Raw genomic sequence first — 21,095 nt, forward strand, 5'->3', positions numbered from 1 at the left:
ATTTATTTATTTATTTATTTATTTATTTATTTATTTATTTGGTTAGTTTCTGCTTTATAACAAAGTGAATCAGTTATACATATACATATATCCCCATATCTCTTCCCTCTTGCATCTCCCTCTCTCCCACCCTCCCTATCCCACACTTCTAGCTGGTCACAAAGCACCGAGCTGATCTCCCTGTGCTGTGTGACTTCTTCCCACTAGTTATCTATTTTACATTTGGTTCGGTAGTGTATATATGTCCATATATACACTACCACTCTCTCACTTTGTCCCAGCTTACCCTTCCCCCTCCCCATATCCTCAGTTCCATTCTCTAGTAGGTCTGCATCTTTATTCCTATCTTGCCCCTAGGTTCTTCATGACCTTATTTTTTTTTTTTTTTAGATTCCATATATATGTGTTAGCATGCGGTATTTGTTTTTCTCTTTCTGACTTACTTCACTCTGTATGACAGACTCTAGGTCCATCCACCTCACTACAAGTAACTCAATTTTGTTTCTTTTTATGGCTGAGTAATATTCCATTGTATATATGTGCCACATCTTCTTTATCCATTCATCTGTTGATGGACACTTAAGTTGCTTGCATGTCCTGGCTATTGTAAATAGAGCTGCAATGAACATTTTGGTACATGACTCTTTTTGAATTATGGTTTTCTCAGGGTATATGCCCAGTAGTCGGATTGCTGGGTCGTATGGTAGTTCTATTTTTAGTTTTTTAAGGAACCTCCATACTGTTCTCCATAGTGGTTGTATCAATTTACATTCCCACCAATGGACAGGTCATCCAAAATGAAAATAAATAGGGAAACACAAGTTTTAAATGACACATTAAACAAGATGGACTTAATTGATATTTATAGGACATTCCATCCAAAAACAATAGAATACACTTTCTTCTCAAGGGCTCATGGAACATTCTCCAGGATAGATCATATCTTGGGTCACAAATCAAGCCTTGGTAAATTTAAGAAAATTTAAATCATATCAAGTATCTTTTCTGACCACAACACTATGAGACTAGATATCAATTACAGGGAAAAAATCTGTAAAAAATACAACCACATGGAGGCTAAACAATACACTACTTAATAACCAAGAGATCACTGAAGAAATCAAAGAGGAAATCAAAAAATACCTAGAAACAAATGACAATGAAAACACGACGACCCAAAACCTATGGGATGCAGTAAAAGCAGTTCTAAGAAGGAAGTTTATAGCAATACAATCCTACCTTAAGAAACAAGAAACACCTCAAATAAACAACCTAACCTTCTGTGGGTTTCTTTTTTCTCATCAGTAATAGTAGCGTATTGGGTTTGGTTCCAAAACTCTTACTCTTGCAGATAAACTGGGCTGACTGCATCAGAATTACCTGGAGATCTTAGAAAAATGCAAATTAATGGGACTTAGTTGGAACTTCTAAACTCAGAACTTCCACTGGCCTGAGTGATCTTAAAGTATTTACTCTATTTAAAAGTCTATGCTTCCTCCATGATAGCAAAAATTTCCTCTTTTGCTTTTTAAGTTCTGTAATGATTCAGGAAAAAATGAACTTCATTATGAAAAATAACTTTACAAAGAAAAACTGTTTATACTGACATGTTTATAAGTGTTTTTGATTATAATTGATTTTTTTTCTCATAAAACCCCTAGTAAGTAAAAGGAAACACAACTGTTAAATAGTACATATACTAACTTAGGTCACAGGATCTTTCTTTTTTTTATTAGAGTAAGTTGTAAAATGTAAGGTTGAGTTCTTAGACAAAATTGTCCCTATGTGCTTGTAGCATTTACAATTGCGTTAAGTGTTTATACATCCAGTATTCTTGGACTTATTGAATCAGAGGTACATATCTTTTTTCCAGTGCACTACTTCAATCATTAAAAGTCATTTCTCTTTGAAAAAATACCACAGCTACCAACATGCACTTTCTTATGATTTACTTTTTAAGAAATTAAAGTGCCTTTTACATAAAAAGAGATTTTAAAATATAACAATCTTTTATATTAGAATTATGTTTTTGCTAAGAAAGATGAAGTATTTTACTTGAAATGTGTTTTATCCTTATGATATGTCAACAGAATATTTACTGATCTGTTTTATTAGGTTGTTTTCCAAGTAGCTGCTTTTGAGATTGTAGATTAAGAATAAAAAGGAAATATAACTTGTCTGTGATGAAAAAATGAGAGTTCAGTGAGCAAAATGGTAGTGTTTTCAGCCCAATTCCATCCATTATTTGTCTTTTCTACATAAAGGATCACTCCACTTATAATAAGCCAAGGGTGAGACATGTATTAGAATACTGAGGAATCTACCTAGAAAATGTATTATGAATGAGAAGTATGCAGTTTCGGAAATAGGAGGGAAAAAAAAACCCAAACAATAGTAATAGACAGTCACATTTTTGGGGAAATTGGGTCCTACTGACTTTCATTTTCACATAACAGAGTATTAGGGCATAGGTGCACGGACTTTGAATGAGGTAGGAAGCCAAGGAAGGAAAGAAACTTTTATATCCAGGATGGTCAGAGGGACAGGTCTCTCCATAAATTGGCTTTAGCCTGCTTCCTAGGTCATGACCATCCTTTCTTTAAACGTTTTGGATATTTCACCCTTTAATGTTGACTTTTCTCATTCCTTTTTCCCCTATTTTTATCTCCTACTTCTTAATATTCAAATTTAACCCATTTGTGAAGTTTATATTTTTACCATTATTGAGAATATCTTAACTGGTACAATCATTGCATAGCTACTTGGAGAACTGACCCTGTGAACCTATAGAAATTCAATAAATGAATTAAAATATTAATATTAAAGGCATATTTCCAACATGAGTTAAATTTTTTAGTAGCTCCTCTGACATGAGATTTCTTTTCTGAGGTTTCTTTTGATATTTTAACAAAATCAATCAACAGAAGTTAAAGCAGATTATGACTCAGCTGGAGAAGGGAAAAATCTAAAGTAATTCTAACTTTCACCAACTGGTTCAAATGCTGAAGGGGCTTCAAAATAAAAACTTGCTTTTCTAATGTAAGCTGTAAATATTTAGATCTAAAGATGTGAAAAATCTTCTACAAACATATAAAGAATAAAGCAACACTCCTTTGAGCTAAGCAGTTTATAACTGGGCATAGCTTCAGAAGGAGAAAATGAACACTAAGTTATGTGACTGGGTTCAAGTTTACAGAATCCTTGTCCAACAAATAGCCTAATTCCCCACCAATAACAAAGAGCATAGACCTTGCAACTTTTTAATTTCAACACAAAGTCTAGGAACCCTGGAGTCTGGCAGTTGACAAAGCACACTATATTCATTTAACAAAGATTTATTGAGTGCCCCTTGTTTGCAAAGAGCTGTGTCTGTGACGGTCATGCATTGGAAAGCAAGGGCCTTTGCCAGGTACCTCTTCTCTATTTGGGAAAAACAGAAATAACAAATAAGCAAAAAAAAAAAATCATTATAAATGATCGTTGTGACACCTGCCATGCAGAAGACAAGTAGTTATGAGTGCATAGAACAGAGGTCCTGATCTCATCTGATGAATTGGGAGAGACTTAGTAAGGAAATGATGTCTCATCTGAGGTTTAGAAGGAAGCAAAGGTTGGGGCCAGGCTGGGCATCTAGGCAGAGGGAACAGCATGGGTAAAGTTTTCCAGTCAGGAAAGAAAAGGAACAGGATGAGCTTGAGAAAATGAAAGCAGGCCAGAGTATTGAGGAAACCACTGGGATCGGGAAATATGGTTTAAAGTTAGCAAGAAGTAAGACTGCTGGACAGCTCTTCCTCACTGGCCTCATCGAACTTGTGAGAAGAAATCAGGGAGTGAGATGAGGCATCCCCAAGATTTTGTGCAAGAGGAATTGATATTTATAAAAAGTAGACCACAGGCCACTTCCTTTATAGACAGTATTTTATTTCAGTTTCAAAACAATCATAAAGTAGGTTTTATCCCCTTTATTTTACATATGAAGAAACTGAGGCTCAGAAAGTGTAAATAATGTGTACAGGATTCCACAGAACGGGCTTAAAAGCTGGTACTTGACAAATTTTTCTTAAGAAACTGCCTCCCCTCCCAAAAAAAAAAAATCTATTGCTGAAGCTGTATCACCACCCTGTTGGACATCTCCTCTCTGGAATCACAGGCTTCCTTCTGGTTAAATGACAGGACAGGACGGAGACATCAGGACAGGAACTAAATAACCACCGGGGCCACCCGGCTTCCTTCAGTTTCCAGATGAGGAAACTGAAGACTAAAGATGCCAAGTGACACACCCAAGGGCCGGTGTGAGTGATTGCCAGAGCCTGGGTTTATTGTGAACCACCTTCTTGGGCAGCCACAGTTCCAAAAGTTAGTGGCTAAGAGAGCCACTGTTTATCTAAAACTCTGACAAGAATGTACTGAGGTAGCCACATTTATTGAAAAAAGTCATCTTGACTTTTGGAAGCAAAACCTCTTTTTATCCTCCTCATTAATTATGTCTGTTTGTGTTCTGTCTACATAATTAGAAAACCTTCTGTGTAAATAAACCAAGGTAATTTATTTTCTATCATCATGGAGATAAACTGCCTTGCTCTTAATTCTAAAACTTCTCTGACAACTTTTGGCGTTAATGGGAATTGGATAACTATTAAGATGCTTTAGAAGAGAACATTTGAGGTGGGTGGAATAGGAGAAGAAGCTCTATAAACTCAAAATTGGTTTTTAATGTTTGAGATTTTTCAGGAAACCAAAACCTGACCCCTGTTGGCCTATGCCAAATTGTTTTCTAAATGGATGAATTTGTATATGTTCAGGAAGAACATTCTGTTTAAAATGGCTAAATGCAAATTAATTGGACTTTTAACATTAAAAAAATAAAAAAGAATGCCAGTGAGCAGGTATTTTAAGAGAAGCAGTTCTGAAAAATTAAGTATTAATTATATTTTGTTAGGTTCTCCACTAGAGGGCAAAAAGAACATCTAAACACCATAGGTGCCTTAATGACAGGCTGGCATTTGAAACCAGGCATGTTTTGGGTTATCTCATTGTCAGTTATCATTTAAAAATGTACTTAATATAATCACAAGCAGTTGACTTGTATATTTCTTCCAGGAAAGAAGAACAATCCATTTTTTATGTATCTGTCCCTAAGCTCACGTATTGCCATCTAGCTGAAAGTTTTCATTGTAATGCTTTTAATAAAATCACCTTAAAAATTAAGAATTTGCTAATTCGAAAGAGATGTGCAGTAGGATGCAGGCTGGATGGCATTTTTAGCAAGGAAAGTATATTTGGAGAAAGATTCGTTTTAAAGCTCTTGTAAAATAACACGCTGGCCCCTTAGAATTGATAGACCATGCTTGTGTTTCGTAGGCATTGTTTGCGCCTTGTTCAGATGGAGGCACTAAGGAAAAATGAGCCCCTGGTGTTTCACAGCACTCAGCTGCCACCTGTCCCATCCCCACTGCCTGATGTCTTAGACCAGGTTCCTTAGAAGTTGAGCCTGAGACAGTGTTTCCCGTATTTGTGATTTGCTGAGGGCATGGCTCTCCAGAAAAACGTCCTGTAAGGGAGGGTGTACATCAAGATTGGGAAGGGCAAGGAGAAGAGGAAGAGTGATCGCAGACAGGCTAGCCATTGCCTAATTCACAGGGAGAGGGCTCTGGAGCATAAATTGCAAGGTCACCCACCCTTGAGGCAAAGGATACACCTTACCAGTCATCATCAGCTGTGGGTCTCGGTGTGGGTACAGGGTCAAGGAACTCAGCGTTGGGATGCTCTTCTCAGCTGAGGGCGATGGTCTGTAGAAGGAGGCAGCTGCAGGCTCTGAAATAAATGAAATCCCTGATGGAAGCATTTATCTTTGCAAGTGAGTCTTTAAAATATATGTATTTTGTATGTATGTATTTTGTGCTCACTTCGGCACATACATATATACAAAATACATACATATATTTAAAAGATATTTAAATATGTATTTCTTAAAAGATATTTAAGGAAAGGAATAGCATAAAAAGAAGGTTAGATAAGCAACTATCTTTTATATGAGGTTGATCCCTATGAAATTGCCTTATTCAATAGTTCTTGATGTAGGAAAACATCAGTTTTATCAGTTTCACATAGTTCAACCTAATTGTTGGTCTCATTGCTTTAATTTCTTTTACCTTTCTACTTACTCCATGCAACAAAAGCCATATGTGATATGTGGCATTTACATAGTTAAAGAGTTTCTTATTTTGAAACTTCAGGGCAAAATTTTCCTATGTTGCTTCCTTTTGCTTAATGTGACTACTGTTTTACTTCTATTACTAAAATATGACCATAAAATTGTTTCCGATTGCTAAATTTGTTGAAGTTTACCCATGTGTGACTGATCAAAGTACAACTAGACACTTGATTAACGGCCATCAAATAATGATACCCATTTGTCCTCATATAAGCCATATGGTCCATATGTCCTGTGAATCAAATAGAAATCTCTTTTGCACAAGAAGGATATCACAGTGGGATTGGACCTTTCCTCAGGTTGTTTAAAAGAGTTCACTTAGCTCCCATTGGACACTGAAACGCTTCCTTAGTTCTTGAGACATTCAAACGATGTGTAAGATCACTCCTCAAAGAATTACAGCTCAATCATTGGGACATATTAGAACTTTGGGACTATATTATTAGGAATGCATGTTTATGATGGTCACATCTTCCTGTTCAGTGATTTTTTTTTTTACCGGTATATAATTATTTTTGGTCCCTTATAAATTTTTTTCTTGAATTCCATTTTAAAGATAATAAGCCTGCACTTTTAGTTTTATTTTGGCTCATATTGGACAGATGCATCTTTTCCTCCTTTTTTTCAATTTTTATATGACTTCTTGTTTGTGTGTGTCTCTTATTGAGCATATATTCTCCCATCTTGATTTTTTATTTTATCACAAGAGACTTCTCTTCGTGTCTGAGATTATTTTATTACATGACGTTAATTCTGCCATATTATTTTACATTTTCCATTACTATAATTTCTTATCTCTTCTTTCCAGTTTTCCATCCAAGAGATATGGGTTTATTAGCGTAGAATTTATTCATCCTATTTTGTTGTTATGATTGCCCTTAACTTAGGGCTCATATTCACTTTTATACACCCCTGTCAATATCTATGTTTTCTCCCAGGAAGACAAGTTCATTTGGTCCCTTCCATTATCTTTCATCATGTTGATATTGTCCAATTCTAGATTTTTATTTCTGGGATTTTATGGTTATAATTTCTCTCTTTCTTTTCCATAGCTTTTTGTGGCTTTTTTTTATGGCAATGATACACTTGCTCAGGGTGTTTTATTACCTTACCTTCCTATATTTCTTGCTGCTTCCTTCTGTGTTTATTTATCTTCTTATTTGAGTCCTTGATCCAAGAAAGTTTTAAGGTGGGTCTTTACTTGGCAAATATTCTCAGGCCCTGTATGACTGAGAACATATTTTATGCTTCTATATTTATATGATATTTTAACAGTGCATCAAATTTTAGGTGATAAAAATCTTAGACAAACTTGGTAGCATTTTTACCCTGATTTTCAAAAGATCTCACTCACTCTTTGGAATGGCTGAAACCTACTAACATAACGTAAGTAAACATAGAGTTTTTCCATGGGTTTTTGGCAACCAGTAAATACCCCACCTATTTCATGATTTTTAATTTGGATAAAGAGATACCTTGTTGTTAGGATGTGGTTCTAGCAGGGACGTAGCAGGGAGTCAAAGAAGACAGTCTCCAGAGGGGAGATCTTAGATTACAACAAGGCTCCAGAAAGCAAGGCTGTCGGAATCCCTCAGGAATGGCTGCCATCTAAGACCAAGTTGCAGTGCCTGGCAGGACAATATAGTTGGGGCAGGGACCAGTGGTGGGGCAGAGAACATGCGTGTACTGAAAGCTCAAAGGCATATAACTGACATGATAAGAGTGTTAGGAGGTGCTTACATCGTTCCTGAAATGTGGCTTGGAATAATGCAGAGGGAGATGTGGGGATGGAGGAACAGGGTCCAAGTCCAGGGAGACAGGACGGGCAGACACCATGCAGGAGGCAGCCTTCCACTTGACCTGTAGGCTTACTGTCCTCAGCTCATTTGCCTACCAACGATTCACATATCCTCTCCCTCAAAGATGCTGCTGGGGGTGTTGTTTTAGGGGAGAACAGAGTGGGGTCTGGTCCAGGGTCTCTGGAGGTGATGGGGGCACAGACTGACCCCATCACAGTCATGCCTGTTCTTCATCTTCAGAAACACTTCCAAATTTTTATGATACACCAGTTGACATCTCTTGACACACTCCTGGGTTCTAGGGTAAGTTTCTTGCAACTAGTTACAAATTAGGAATAGCTGGGGTGGGGCTAAGGCAGGGCAGGGATTGTATGTCACATTGGAATAAAATGGCTAATACCCCTTCTGTTCTATAGAAGAGAGAGAACAGAGGGAGAAAAATTCTGCCAACATCATCTTTTGTGAAGGAGACATTTGGTTTATGATTGTACTAGAGTTAGTACTAGATTCTGAGAACAACTGAAAAGGATGTTTTGCCTGTAGTACTAAGGAACTAATTGTGCCTTTAAAGGATAGAGGAAAGAAAGAGAACAGCAAATATGCTTCCTTGTCAATTCCAACTTCAGGTTCTGGAATTTATTTTGAGTCCTAAAGTGTTGTTAGAAGGTAGATTTTGCTTCATTTCCATTCCAACCCGGGAGCTGTGCAATGAAGAAAGTGAATGAGGCGGTTAATCCCCCAGGGGGAGTGGTTTTTCAATTAAGAAAGAAGCAACTTTAGATGAAAAATGTGAGTAAACATGGGGAGGTGGTGTTTGCCTTCAAAACAGGATGAACACATAGAAGAAAAAATTCCATCCTGCTGCCCTTTTGAAGGTGGTCTTTGGAGGAAGAGGGAATTCAAATGTGTCCCGAGTCTGGGCCTCCTAGGGTGGAAAGAAAAGGCCAAGAATAAAAAATAGTATAATTGGGGAATTTACAGCCATATCTCAAAAGACCTATTACAAAGATCAGAGCAGAAAATTCCTGTTTTCTTACTGGTGTAAGACTCAACTGGTCCTTAGACATCCATGTAATGATATTAATGATCAGGACTTAACAGGGAGTTACCTGTGGGTTTTTAAAACAATTAACATGTACCAAATTCCACCTCAGCATTTGAGAATACTCAGGGAATACACAAAGGAATGCTGTGAAACTTCATAGTGTTTATAAAACTTCACACACGGAGAAAGTGGCACAGCTAAGAATTGATATTAAGGATCCCAGGTAACATTCCATGGAGAGGTCATTTTTACCCTCCCTGTAGGTGTAACTTCTACCTCAGCTGTGGTTCAGTGCAGGAGATTCCAAAAAGGAAGAACTCTTTTTTTCGGAGACAGCATCATTCATCAATAAAGAGATTTTTGCTTCATCCAAGGACAGAAGGAACTGGCAATCACCTAGTTAGCACCCAGAATTTAAAGATGAGAAAACTGAGACAAAGTGGTTTTTCCCAGTTTACATTGGAAGGTAGTGACATAGACAAATGTGTAAACCTTTGGGCATCACCCAAAATAAATGCTGTACCTTTAAATTCTAAAAATAAATATTCAAGCTACTGAAGTTGTTTTGTAATTTAAAAAAACATCCCAAGCTAATGCAGATGAAATCTTTAAGACATATGGATAGGAGTGGTATGTTTCTGATCATCATGAAAGCAGGTGTGTCCTCATAGCACATATCATGAACTGCCCTCATTAAGGACAAACTCAGAGCACTGCCCATGTTTTGTTCCAGGAATAGAATCTTTTTTTTTTTTTAATGCACATAGTCTAATCTCCTGACTTTTTTTTAAAATTAAAGTATAATTGATTTAATACAATGTTGTGTTAGTTTCAGGTGTACAGTAAAGTGATTCAGTTATATATATATGTGTGTGTATATATATATATTTGTATATATATATTATTTTGCAGATTCTTCTCCCTTATAGGTTATTACAAGACATTGAGTATAGTTCCCTGTGCTATACAGTAGGTCCCTGTTGTTTATCTATTTTATATATAGTAGGTGGATATGTAAATCCCAAACTCCAAATTTATCTCTCCCCCACCCTCTTTCCGCTTTGGTAACCGTAAGTTTGTTTTCTATGTCTGTGGATCCATTTCTGTTTTGTATATAAATTCATTTGTATCATTTTTTTTAGATTCCACATATAAGTGATATAATATGATATATGTCTCTCTCTGGCTCACTTAGTATGATCATCTCTAGGTCTATCCATGTTGCTGCAACCAGGCATAGAATCTTGAGCAGTAAAATCAACCAGCTAGTGTTAGCATATTATGGACCCTGTCCTCTGGCAGCTTGCAGTCTTTCTGGGCAATGAGACAGACATATTAAACAGCCTTGATTCATTTAATGAGCATTTTCAAGGGCTTACTCCTTGACTTCTGAAGTGGAGCTGATGCAGGCAAAATCCCTGCACGGTAATTCTCTAGCCTGGGTTTCTGATTTTCTCACTCATTTGGTCCATTCACTCTGAATTTTCTCCTTATTTTCCCATCAGCCCAACGGTGAGTAACTTCTTTTCAGCTACTTACACCACATGAACTGTGTCCCTCTTATCTCTATGAAGAGAATTATCCTGTAGATTTCAGCCTCTTGGGAAGAGATTCCTTCCTATTTCTAGACCAGGTCTGATTTGTCTGTGATGAACCCTCCTAGCACTCTGAACTTGTCCTTCAGAACACATTATATTGTGTTTGTTTCTGTATATTCCTGATTATATAGTTAATATCTTCCTCTCCCACTGCACTGCGGTCTCCAAGAGCAGGGAGGATGCCTGTTCGCTCACTGTCATATCTCTAACATCCAGTAAAGTGTCTGGTACATGAGCACGTACTCAATAAAAAAGCGTTGTGGTAAAGTATTTAATTACACAAGCACAGTGTAACTTAATTGATGAGGACATTTTGAATACAGCTAATTTCAGTTGTGAATAAATAAATATTTGAAAAACATCAATTCCATCAGTTCATACAAAAATCTGGGCTGTGGTCTCGCTCCTCAGTTTATGGTATTGTTGATCTCAGCTGAGACCCATTAGAAATTCAGACGCTCAGGACCCTCCCCAGACCGGCTGCGTCAGAATCTGAAATTTACGGGACTCTCCAGGTGCTTCCTATGGGCTGGGATGTGTTGTAAATCAGGGATTAAAAACTCAAGTGTTTTGTTTGGCCAGGCAGATCCCCTAGGTGAGTGAAGTAAACCAGACGTTTATGTATGATCATAGGTGACTTCTGACCCTTGACCTCCCTTACTGGGAGTGGTGGGCACTGTGTTGACCTGGAGATTAGCTTCATCTAACAGGGGCAGTCATGTGCATATCAAGACGATTGCAGGCCTAGGGTTGCAGGACCCTTGAGCAGTTCAAGAGAAAGAGACACAAGCCTGCAAGTAGAATCTGTGGACTCAAACATTGACAACTAAATTCAGCTCTTTTTATTTATTATTTTTTCTTTTTTTAAAATTAAAGTATAATTAATATACAATGTGTTAGTTTCAGGTGTGCAGCAAAGTGATTCAGTTATACATACACATATATATATATATATATGTATATATATATATATATATATATATATATATATTCTTTTTCAGATTCTTTTCCATTATAGGCTATTAAAAGATATTGAATATAGTCCCCTGTGCTATACAGTAGGTCCTTGTTGTTTATCTATTTTATATAGAGTAGTGTGTATCTGTTAATCCCAAATTCCCAATTTACCCTCCCCCCTTTCCTCTTTGGTAACCATAAGTTTGTTTTCTATGTCTGTGGGTCTGTTTCTGTTTCGTATATAAGTTCATTTATATCACTTTTTTAGATTCCACATATAAGGGATATCATATGATATTTGTCTTCCTCTGTCTGACTTTAAGCAGAAGAATCATGAGGGACTTAAACAGAACACACACGTGCCATAGTGCTGGTTGAAACGTCTCTAGTTTGCAAAATTTCTTACCAATGAAGAGACTTTGGGGAATGCAGTAAGCAATTCTAAGTCTTCACTAATGCAGATTTCTCTTTTCTCTATTTCATTCCTTCTCTCTCTCATTATTAATTTATTTATTCAATACACATTCTGCGTCTCCTGTGCTGAGTGGTCCCTGTGCCAGGTACAATTGACCTAAAAGTGAATAGCATCGAATGTACATGATGTGCAGTGGCTCACAGTCTCACGATGACAATACTGTACTCAGGAAACACAGTGCTTTATGTAGGTATCGCTGCAGTAATTGTCACGTCTATTTCTGAGAGATGTTCTTAAGAAGGTTACACTCTAGCTTGAGTGGTTCACAAACCTCAGTGGGAGACAGAGTAGGGGGAACAGCTTCCTGAAGACACATGGAGCAAAGGAGGTTTACAAGAGGATGTGGTTCAGCTATAAAGCAATCCCGAGGAGTGAATTCTGAATAGCAGGTGTAGCACCCTCAGTGATTTAAAAATGGGAACGTTTCTTGTAACACTTCATCATTTTTGGCAGGCAAGAAAATCTACTTCATCTTTGCACAGGAGGGAGAGCTGTTTCACAAAGTTACAGCTCTGAATGCCATTCCTCGGGTAGATTAAGACTTAATTGATTTCACCACATTCGGCATATTTTCTTTTTTTCTAGTTGTAGGGTTCTCTCCAGTTGGTTGGAGGTAATTTTATCTGTCTTTATCAGAGAAGTTAGCTCTGGAGATGCAGTGACATTTATGAGAAAGCCCCACACTGGTAACAAACACTCCACAAGGCTTTATATTTGTGTGGTGGCAGCTGTGATAAAGAATGTAATAAAACTCAACCGAAGATATCATTCAAATTCGGCTTGTTGATTAGCCCACAGTGGTGAGTGAGCAAAGGTCTGATGAATATTATACAGTATCTGGGACTGGAGTTTTCTGATGAATGTTATACGATATCTGGGACTGGAGTTTCCATCCAGGATGAAAGGATGTTTTGTCTCATTTCACTCAAGCTTTCCATTTCATCGATCCATCTATGTTGAATAATGTTCTGATGATAAAATTTGTAACTTTTCAGGGTTTTTTTTTTTTTTTTTGAGACAAAATAGTAATTTGTCCTCTAGAACACTCACCACCAAGTAAACAGGCTTGGAGGACTCTCTCTGTCTTCCTGTATCCACTGACTCTGGATAACAAGCCACCCACCTATATGGAATTTATTTCAACGTTTTAGTGTCATCATTCTCATTCTGACTGTGAGAGGATGTTCCCGCCATATTTGTTCTCCCCATGTGACATCTCCAGACCTCATGTTTTACAAAACCTCTGCATTCTGCACACGTACCAACTTCAACAGTATTCCTCTGGAACATTTCGTAATTTTTCTTCCCTAATCAACAAAATATCAATGTGTCTGCCTGATGCTCCTTCACTCACCCTAGAGAGTAGGGGGGCCTAGAGTCACCCAGGAAAACTTGAATTGATTCTATTCTCTAAGGCAACACTTTCATTTAGACCTTCTTCTTTATCCTGTCTCTCTGATTACTTACATATCCTCCAACCCCCCTCCCCCATCCATATTCTGCACATCAGCCAGGGTGACATTATTTGACATGAAAGTCTGATCGCACGTGTCCCCTTCTTGCTTGGAGATTCAGTGGTTTCTCACTGCCTAGAGAATGAATCCTAGACTCCTCGTCTGACATATGAGCTTCATTGTCTGTGTCTCCTGAATGGAGACACCAGCTACACCAACCACTCCAAACTGCTTCTGACTCTGACACTCTTGCCTTTAGCGCACGGCTTTCCCTTTTGCAAAATGGCGCACACACCACTCCCTCCCTCTGTCTCCCCGCTCCCGTCTCTCAGTGACATGTTACCCCTTCCTACTGCTTTGAAAAAACAGTCTCCAGAGACTGTCACTCTGGATTCCAATCATGACTCTGCCACTTAACGAGCTCTGGACCTCGAAGAAGTTATCCTGACTCTTGGGGCTTTTGTTTCCTCATTTGTGAATCAGGGTAAAATTAGCGCTCACCTCACTAGGTTGCTGTCAACACTAAATAAACAAATACATATAACGAATTTATCATGTGGCTACACAATAAATTACTATGACTAACTCCATTAACAGTAGCACATTTTATGTAATGTTTTTGGTCACCTTGAGGATAATAAGAAAGCAAACCTATTGGGACCCAAGATCATAAACAGAGGAAAGCATTCCAAAGCCAAATATAAATGATTTGGGGATTACCAATTAATTAGGATCAGTCATTTGCTGTTCTCTTTTGTTGGTTAGGGTAGTTAATACATAGTTTTTGAAATTCAAGATTAGAATAAAATGGATTTAAATGAATGAATACCTGTATTGGAAAGATGGGATAGAATGTAAAATAGACATCATGTAATTACTCAATTGCTTTTCCAATCTCAGTTGAATATTTTATTGGTGCAACAACATTTTCAAATTTTAGGATGTTTATCCTACTCTATCTTAGGAGACTAGGAGAATGGGGATTTGTCATGGTACAAACTTCAATGATTCATAGAATTATCATACCATTTAGCCTAGGTATGCTAAAGATTTTGCTGTCTCTAGGACCAATTGTCTTGGTCTGAAGTTTGAAGAGGTACATAGCATCTGATCCTAAGCCAGGTTTACAATCTCAGGGGACCCTGATGAACAGGAGAAAGTAGGTGCTTTCAGCTGATTTTTGGAAAACTATTTGGATCTCTAGTTGGCTTGGGGACAGATCATGCTTCTACTTAAAGTAATGGTCTCAGGAAGCTGGGATCCCTGATGTTATGACACTGAGAATTTCATAGTTGGGACACAATTTAATGGTTGGCATTTAATGAAGCTGTAGCTGTAAATAAAAGCAGGCTCCTTTCTTGAAAATCAGCTGGAACAGAGGGAAAGTGAGATGGGACCTCCTTGGCCTCCCCAGCAGCCTCTGGTGATGTCCTCCTAGGGCCAAGGGTGCATTGCTGGGACCCCCTGAATCGCCCTGGAGCATCAGGGGCTGATCACTGATCCGATGATTTATTGATCAAATCAGGACCAGGTTGAGAGTAAAAGGGGGCCAATTATTTCCACAGCCCGAATTTGCCCAGAATAATTGTAGAAACTGGGAATGCTCCAAGAAAATCAGGTATTGTGGTTACTCTAATGTTGGAGTGAGGAGAGATGGTTAAAAAATAAAGGGGGTAAGCAGATTTATTATAAATGATTGTTTTCTCCTTGTCTGTGTCCTTCATTCTGTCTCTTTTGCTTGCATATCTATGACTTTTCTTCTGTCTGAATAGGTTTAAGTGTATGTATAGTGCTCAGAAGACCCATGCAATAATAAAAATTCCTATATACAAAAGAACCTCCCTCTGTTAAAGTGTCACTGTGTTGTAAACTGCATGATAATAGTGTCATCTGGTAAGATTACAATGTTTATGAAGTCCTTGTGTTTTGAGATTCTTAATGTTCACAATAATGCACAATGTTTTACATTTCACTTAAGCGTTCACTATGTACAGATGCATCTGCATTGCAGGTCTAAGCATGATTTGTCTCCTTTGCTTTGGAGCTTTTCGGTTTGAGAGCTATTGTGAGAGTGGCAACATAAATTTAACTTTGTTTCCTCTCTCTGATAACTGCCAGTGTGTTTTAACAATTCATTCATTCAATAAACATTTAATAACTGTCTCTGCTGTGTGCCAAACACTGTTAGAGCTTATGTGGGACACAGAGATAAATAAGATGTGGTCTTAGGCTCCAAGGATTCACCATCTGCTAAAATTTTTTTCTATGTTAAGAGTATCTTCCTTTGTTTTTAATAACAATCAAATCTTAATGTTTACATTGGTAGAATATGATCAGCAATAATATACTTACATCATCATTCAACTGTCAACTTAAATGAAATTTAAACATTTATCTCTCCTTACTTCTATCCCTGTTTACTTCCTGGGCGTCTTTTCTGTGAAGTTGAGTCATCCAATGATGGCTATTCCGGAACACGAAACTCTTGATTCCGAAGAGGTAAATGGAAGATACAATTGGAGATCTGGTTATCTGTTTCCATGTGATATTAGGTTGTAGAAATAAGCCAATCTTGTTTTAAAAAAATATTAATAAAATCAGTTTTTTTTTAAAAAAAGAAAGAATGAACTGGCCTACTCTGATAGTCACATGAGTAAATTCTTGCTGCTTCTCAATGTGGAAGTGGTACTAGAGGTCCCCATGTGTGTAGCACCTTGGTCACAAACTAACTTCTATCTCTTCTGTCTTCGTGATTTTCTCTTTGGATTCTTATGTGAAACCACTGTTGTCTTCTTTTTCTAGAGGGTCAATGGATATCCAATAACACTTATATGTGTCTTCTGAGTCAGAGGTCTCAGGACCTCATGGTAGCTCAGTTTCCCATCCCCCAGGGAATTTTGCATATGGCAGGTAGCATACAGGCCAGAGTGTGCCATCTCAAACATACCTCTGAATTTCATGCAAATGTTTAACCACTTCCACATTTTGAGCTGACAGATAAAAATAAATGCAAAAAACCTTTTTATTTTTATAAATGCTATGCCAAAGAGACAAGAAAAAGTTTTGTAAAAAAAATTAAATTTTGTGTTAAGAGCAAGATAATTGAACAATGTTTTCTTCTTCTATATCCCTTCAAAGTGGTAAATGTGGGGAAAAAAATGCTTTTTAAAGGACTTATCCTTAAGAAGGTAAAAAGTGAGCTCATTCATTCATTCCAGATACCCTCACAAATGAGGCCTGCTCAGTTTTGTAGCCTCCAAGTTTAGAAAAAAATAATAATAATACAAAAGAGCAATGAGAAAATAAAATTCCAAATAAAATTCTAAATGAAATCTGAATTTTTTCCCAAGCATATTTTCCAGAATTTAGGGTGTATTTCATAAAGTGACATCCCTATTTCTGCAAATTTTGAAACATATCATACAGGACTGATGTGTCTCTCTGCTATAATTTTAGTCATTAAAATATAAAGGCATGTTATGAATAGGGGTGAATTTGTATCCTTGACCATATCTCTGATTATTTTTAAAACAAGGATTATTGGTGTAATGAGTATGGACATATGGGAAACTTTTGATACATGTAGCCAAGTTGCATTGCTGAACAGCTGTAGTAATTCACCTTACCAGAAACTTGTTATAATACCTGTTTCTGTGTACTATATATCTGTCAGCATTGAGAATTATTATAATTGCCAATTTATTGAGAGTTTATTATATGTTACCATGTTATGCACTTTAGATGCATTATTTCACTTAATCTTCACAAAACATTGTAAGTTAAGTATTATTGTTCCCATTTTACAGATGAGGAAACTGGGGCCAAGAGAAATCCATTTATTGCCTAAAGTCAAATAGCTGACAAGTGTCTGTACAGTCAGGAATGGAATCCAGATATGACTGCCTGGGACCTATGCTCTTAAACAATCTACTTTCCTCTATCCAGCTATCTTTGTCTAAATCTCTATCTATACTATTTAAATCTTTTTCCCCTTTAAAATCATGCTTTAAAATATTTGAAGTGTAAAAGAGGAAATTATCTTTGATTTTTATTTGCATTTAAAAATTCTGTCTTTTTTGGTTATTCTTGTCTATTTTGCTTTTGCATCATGTTAAGCATTTATCTACTGGTCTAGTAATATTTTTATTATTGAGTTGTAAACTCCCTTTATATATTAAGGAGATTAACTCTGTCAAATGTGCCAGCTCTTTCACTGTGATGGTGGCAAATTGTGTAATAGTAAAACAATTGGACAAATATGTAGTTCCAAAAAAAGGAGAAAGTTTGAATAAATTTTGTACATTTTCGATGAATGTTAAAAAATAATCAAATGGTCTCTTTCAAACATCACAATTTTGGCTCAAGCTTACAGAGACTACAGATAGAAATAAGAATGTTTCTACACAATAACAGAAAGTCAGTTGGTTGTTTAAATAACAAAAGCATCTGGTTCAGATAATAAATGCTGAATTAAGAGAATCTTAGGTAATGTGAAAGACTCCATTGCTGAGAAGAACAGGGTAGATGTAGTATTTGCATTTTTTGGGCACCAGTTATCACAATCCTAGAGATAAAACTTAACATTAAGCTAGTGGATAAGATTGTGAAAAAATGATTTCAACTCTCATGTTTAGAATATATAAAGAAACACCATAAAAACCCCTACAGTTTGAAGTTTAACAATTGTGAGAGATAGTGAGTTACTCTTAGTATTAAAAGAAATGTATACGCACACACACACACACACACACACACACACATATCACAAAATGGAATATTACTCAGCCATAAAAAAGAAGAAAATAATGCCATTTGCAGCAACATGGATGGACCTAGAGGTTGTCATACTGAGTGAAGTAAGTCATAGAGAGAAAGTCAAATATCATATGATATCACTTATATGTGGAATCTAAAATTTGACACAAATGAACTTATTTGCAAAACAGAAACAGACTCATAGGTATAGAAAACCAACAAGGTTACCAAAGGGGAAAGAGGGGGGACAAATTGGGAGTTTGGGATTAACAGATACACACTACTATGTGTAAAATAGATAAACAACAAGGTCCTACTGTATAGCACAGGGAACTATATTCAATATCTTGTAATAACCTCTAATGAAAAAGAATCTGAAAAAGAATATATATATATATATATATATATATATATATAGCTGAATCACTTTGCTATACACCTGAAACTAACACACATTGTAAATCAGCTATACTTCAATAAAAATAAATAAATATATATCAAACTAAAATAAATAAAAGAAACATAAATAATTAAACTACCATTTTATCCACCTAGTATGCTGGGTTTTACTTCTTAGTTACGCTAGCACATTTGGGAGCAATTTAACAACTTTTTACAATTCCTTATGATATGTGATCAGACTGTAATATTTACCCATGTATTTTTCCCAAACCCTCTTTTTGATATTTATTTACCCACAAAATAAGAAAACTACCTGTTTTTATAAAGCACCAAACAAGAAAACTACCTGTTTTTATAAAGCAATTCTCGTCTTACAACCATATGAACTAAGGCGTAAAGTTAGTTACAAATCCAGTGCAAATAAACACTCATGGAAGAACCTTGATCAGATCTGAGAATTTCCCTCTTGGTTTTCTCTCATTTCCTAAAGATAGCAGTCTCCCTTTCTTACTGCCAGACTCCTGTTTCTTGCATTTGATCCTGCTCTTTGTAGACACTAGTTTTTCAAATAGCTCAGTAATTCATTTAAAAACAGAGACCTCAGATTTATCTGATTTAATATGATCATCATTTTTACAAGTCCTATGATTTATGAAGTCCATTTAAAGACAACTAACTGAAAACAACAATTTGACTTCTCATCTAGGTCAGTGGTTCTCAGCTCTGGCTAAACCTTAGAATCTCCAGGGACTTTTTAAAAGCCCTAAGAGCAGGGTTCCACTCTAGGAAAATGAAATCAAAAAACTTAAAATAGAACTACCATATGACTCAGCAATCCCACTACTGGGCATATAAAAAACCTTAATTCAAAAAGACACATGCACCCCAATGTTCATTGCAGCACTATTTACAATAGCCAGGTCATGGAAGCAACCTAAATGTCCATCAGCAGAGGAATGGATAAAGATGTGGTACATATATACAATGGAATACTACTCAGCCATAAAAAGGAACGAAATTGGATCATTTGTAGAGATATGGATAGACCTAGAGACTGTCATACAGAGTGAAGTAAGTCAGAAAGAAAAACAAATATCATATATTAATGCATATATGTGGAATCTGAAAAAATTGGTATAGATGATCTTATTTACAAAGCAGAAATAGAGACACAGACATAGAGAACAAATATATAGATACCAAGGGGAAGGGGGTGCTGGAATGAACTGGGAGATTGGGATTGACATATGTACACTATTAATACTATGTATAAAATAGATACCTAATGAGAACCAACTGTATAGCTCAGGGAACTCTACTCAGTGCTCTGTGGTGACCTAAATGACAAGGAAATCCAAAAAAGAGGGGATATATGTATACGTATAGCTGATTCACTTTGCTATACAGTATAAACTGACACAATACTGTAAAGCAACTGTACTCCAATAAAACAAAAAACTATCAATCAAAAAAAAAAAAAAAAACAAAAAATGTCTCTACTGGTCCCTTGATAATTTTCAGATTCTCTTTAGAAATCAGAGAAATTGAAATGGAAAAAGATATCTCATTATTGCTCTGTTGCTCTTAAAAGCACTGTTTTTTTTTTAAAGCAATGCATAGAGGTATTTTTTAAAAGTCAAAATCAAAATAAACTGTTAAGCTCAAAAATAAAAGTGTAAAAAAAAAAAAAGAATCTCTGGAGGTGGGCAAATGCAGGTTTAAAATCTCCACCGGTGATTTACATGTACAACAGGAATTGAGATCCTCAAATTCTAGCTCCTTCATTGGCAGTCTAGAAAAGTCAATCAAATCAACCTTGGAAACAAAAATTTGAAAGTAAAAGCAGGAGGATCATAAGAAACGGTATTCCAGGGAATGCTTTGAATTAATAAAAATTTGGGTCACAAATTCTTCCTGTCTAATGTCATAAAAGTTTAACCTGTACTTTAATCTATGGTAGATTACTTCTGAGAGATCTGTTCTATGCAGAGATTCACTGTAATTGAGTTAATAAAACCTAATGCTTTATGTTTCCTTTGACATTCTACACAGGTTTGGAAAATACTTAGGCTGGGGCCAGGCATAGCATTTGGTGCGAGTTGGGTCTGGGGGCTAGTACTTCCAAAGAATGTTTTATTTAGCATTTTATTTGGCACTTTATAAAATGCTTGGCCACTGATTAACCCTCATAGAAGAAAGAGAGACCCCTAAACAATGGACTTAACCATTGTGATCAGCTGGTTGATCAATTTTCAAAGAAAGATCACTTTCATATATTTCTTTTCTTTTGAGTATGCTTGCATTTATTTTTTAAATTTTATTGAAGTATAGTTGATTTAAAATGTTGTGCTAATTTCTGCTGTACAGCAAAGTGATTCAGCTATACATATATATAT

At 36.4% G+C, this 21,095-nt stretch overlaps 1 protein-coding gene across 24 annotated transcripts in view; it reads left to right on the plus strand.

Annotated features, from left to right (window-relative positions):
• The window catches only part of MLIP (muscular LMNA interacting protein), a 296,706-nt gene that overhangs the window by 267,925 nt on the left and 7,686 nt on the right, over positions 1-21,095 (plus strand). For 22 of the 24 annotated variants that reach the window (XM_082414301.1, XM_082414302.1, XM_082414296.1 and 19 more), the window contains one exon: positions 15,988-16,041. The exons of the other annotated variants lie outside the window; for them this stretch is intronic. In XM_082414301.1, the coding sequence (XP_082270427.1) occupies positions 15,988-16,041 (54 nt within the window). The remainder of the gene's footprint in view (positions 1-15,987; positions 16,042-21,095) is intronic. 24 annotated transcript variants of the gene reach the window in all.

Source organism: Balaenoptera physalus (genome assembly GCF_965194825.1).
Source record: "Balaenoptera physalus genome assembly, chromosome: 11".
Lineage (NCBI taxonomy): Eukaryota > Metazoa > Chordata > Mammalia > Artiodactyla > Balaenopteridae > Balaenoptera > Balaenoptera physalus.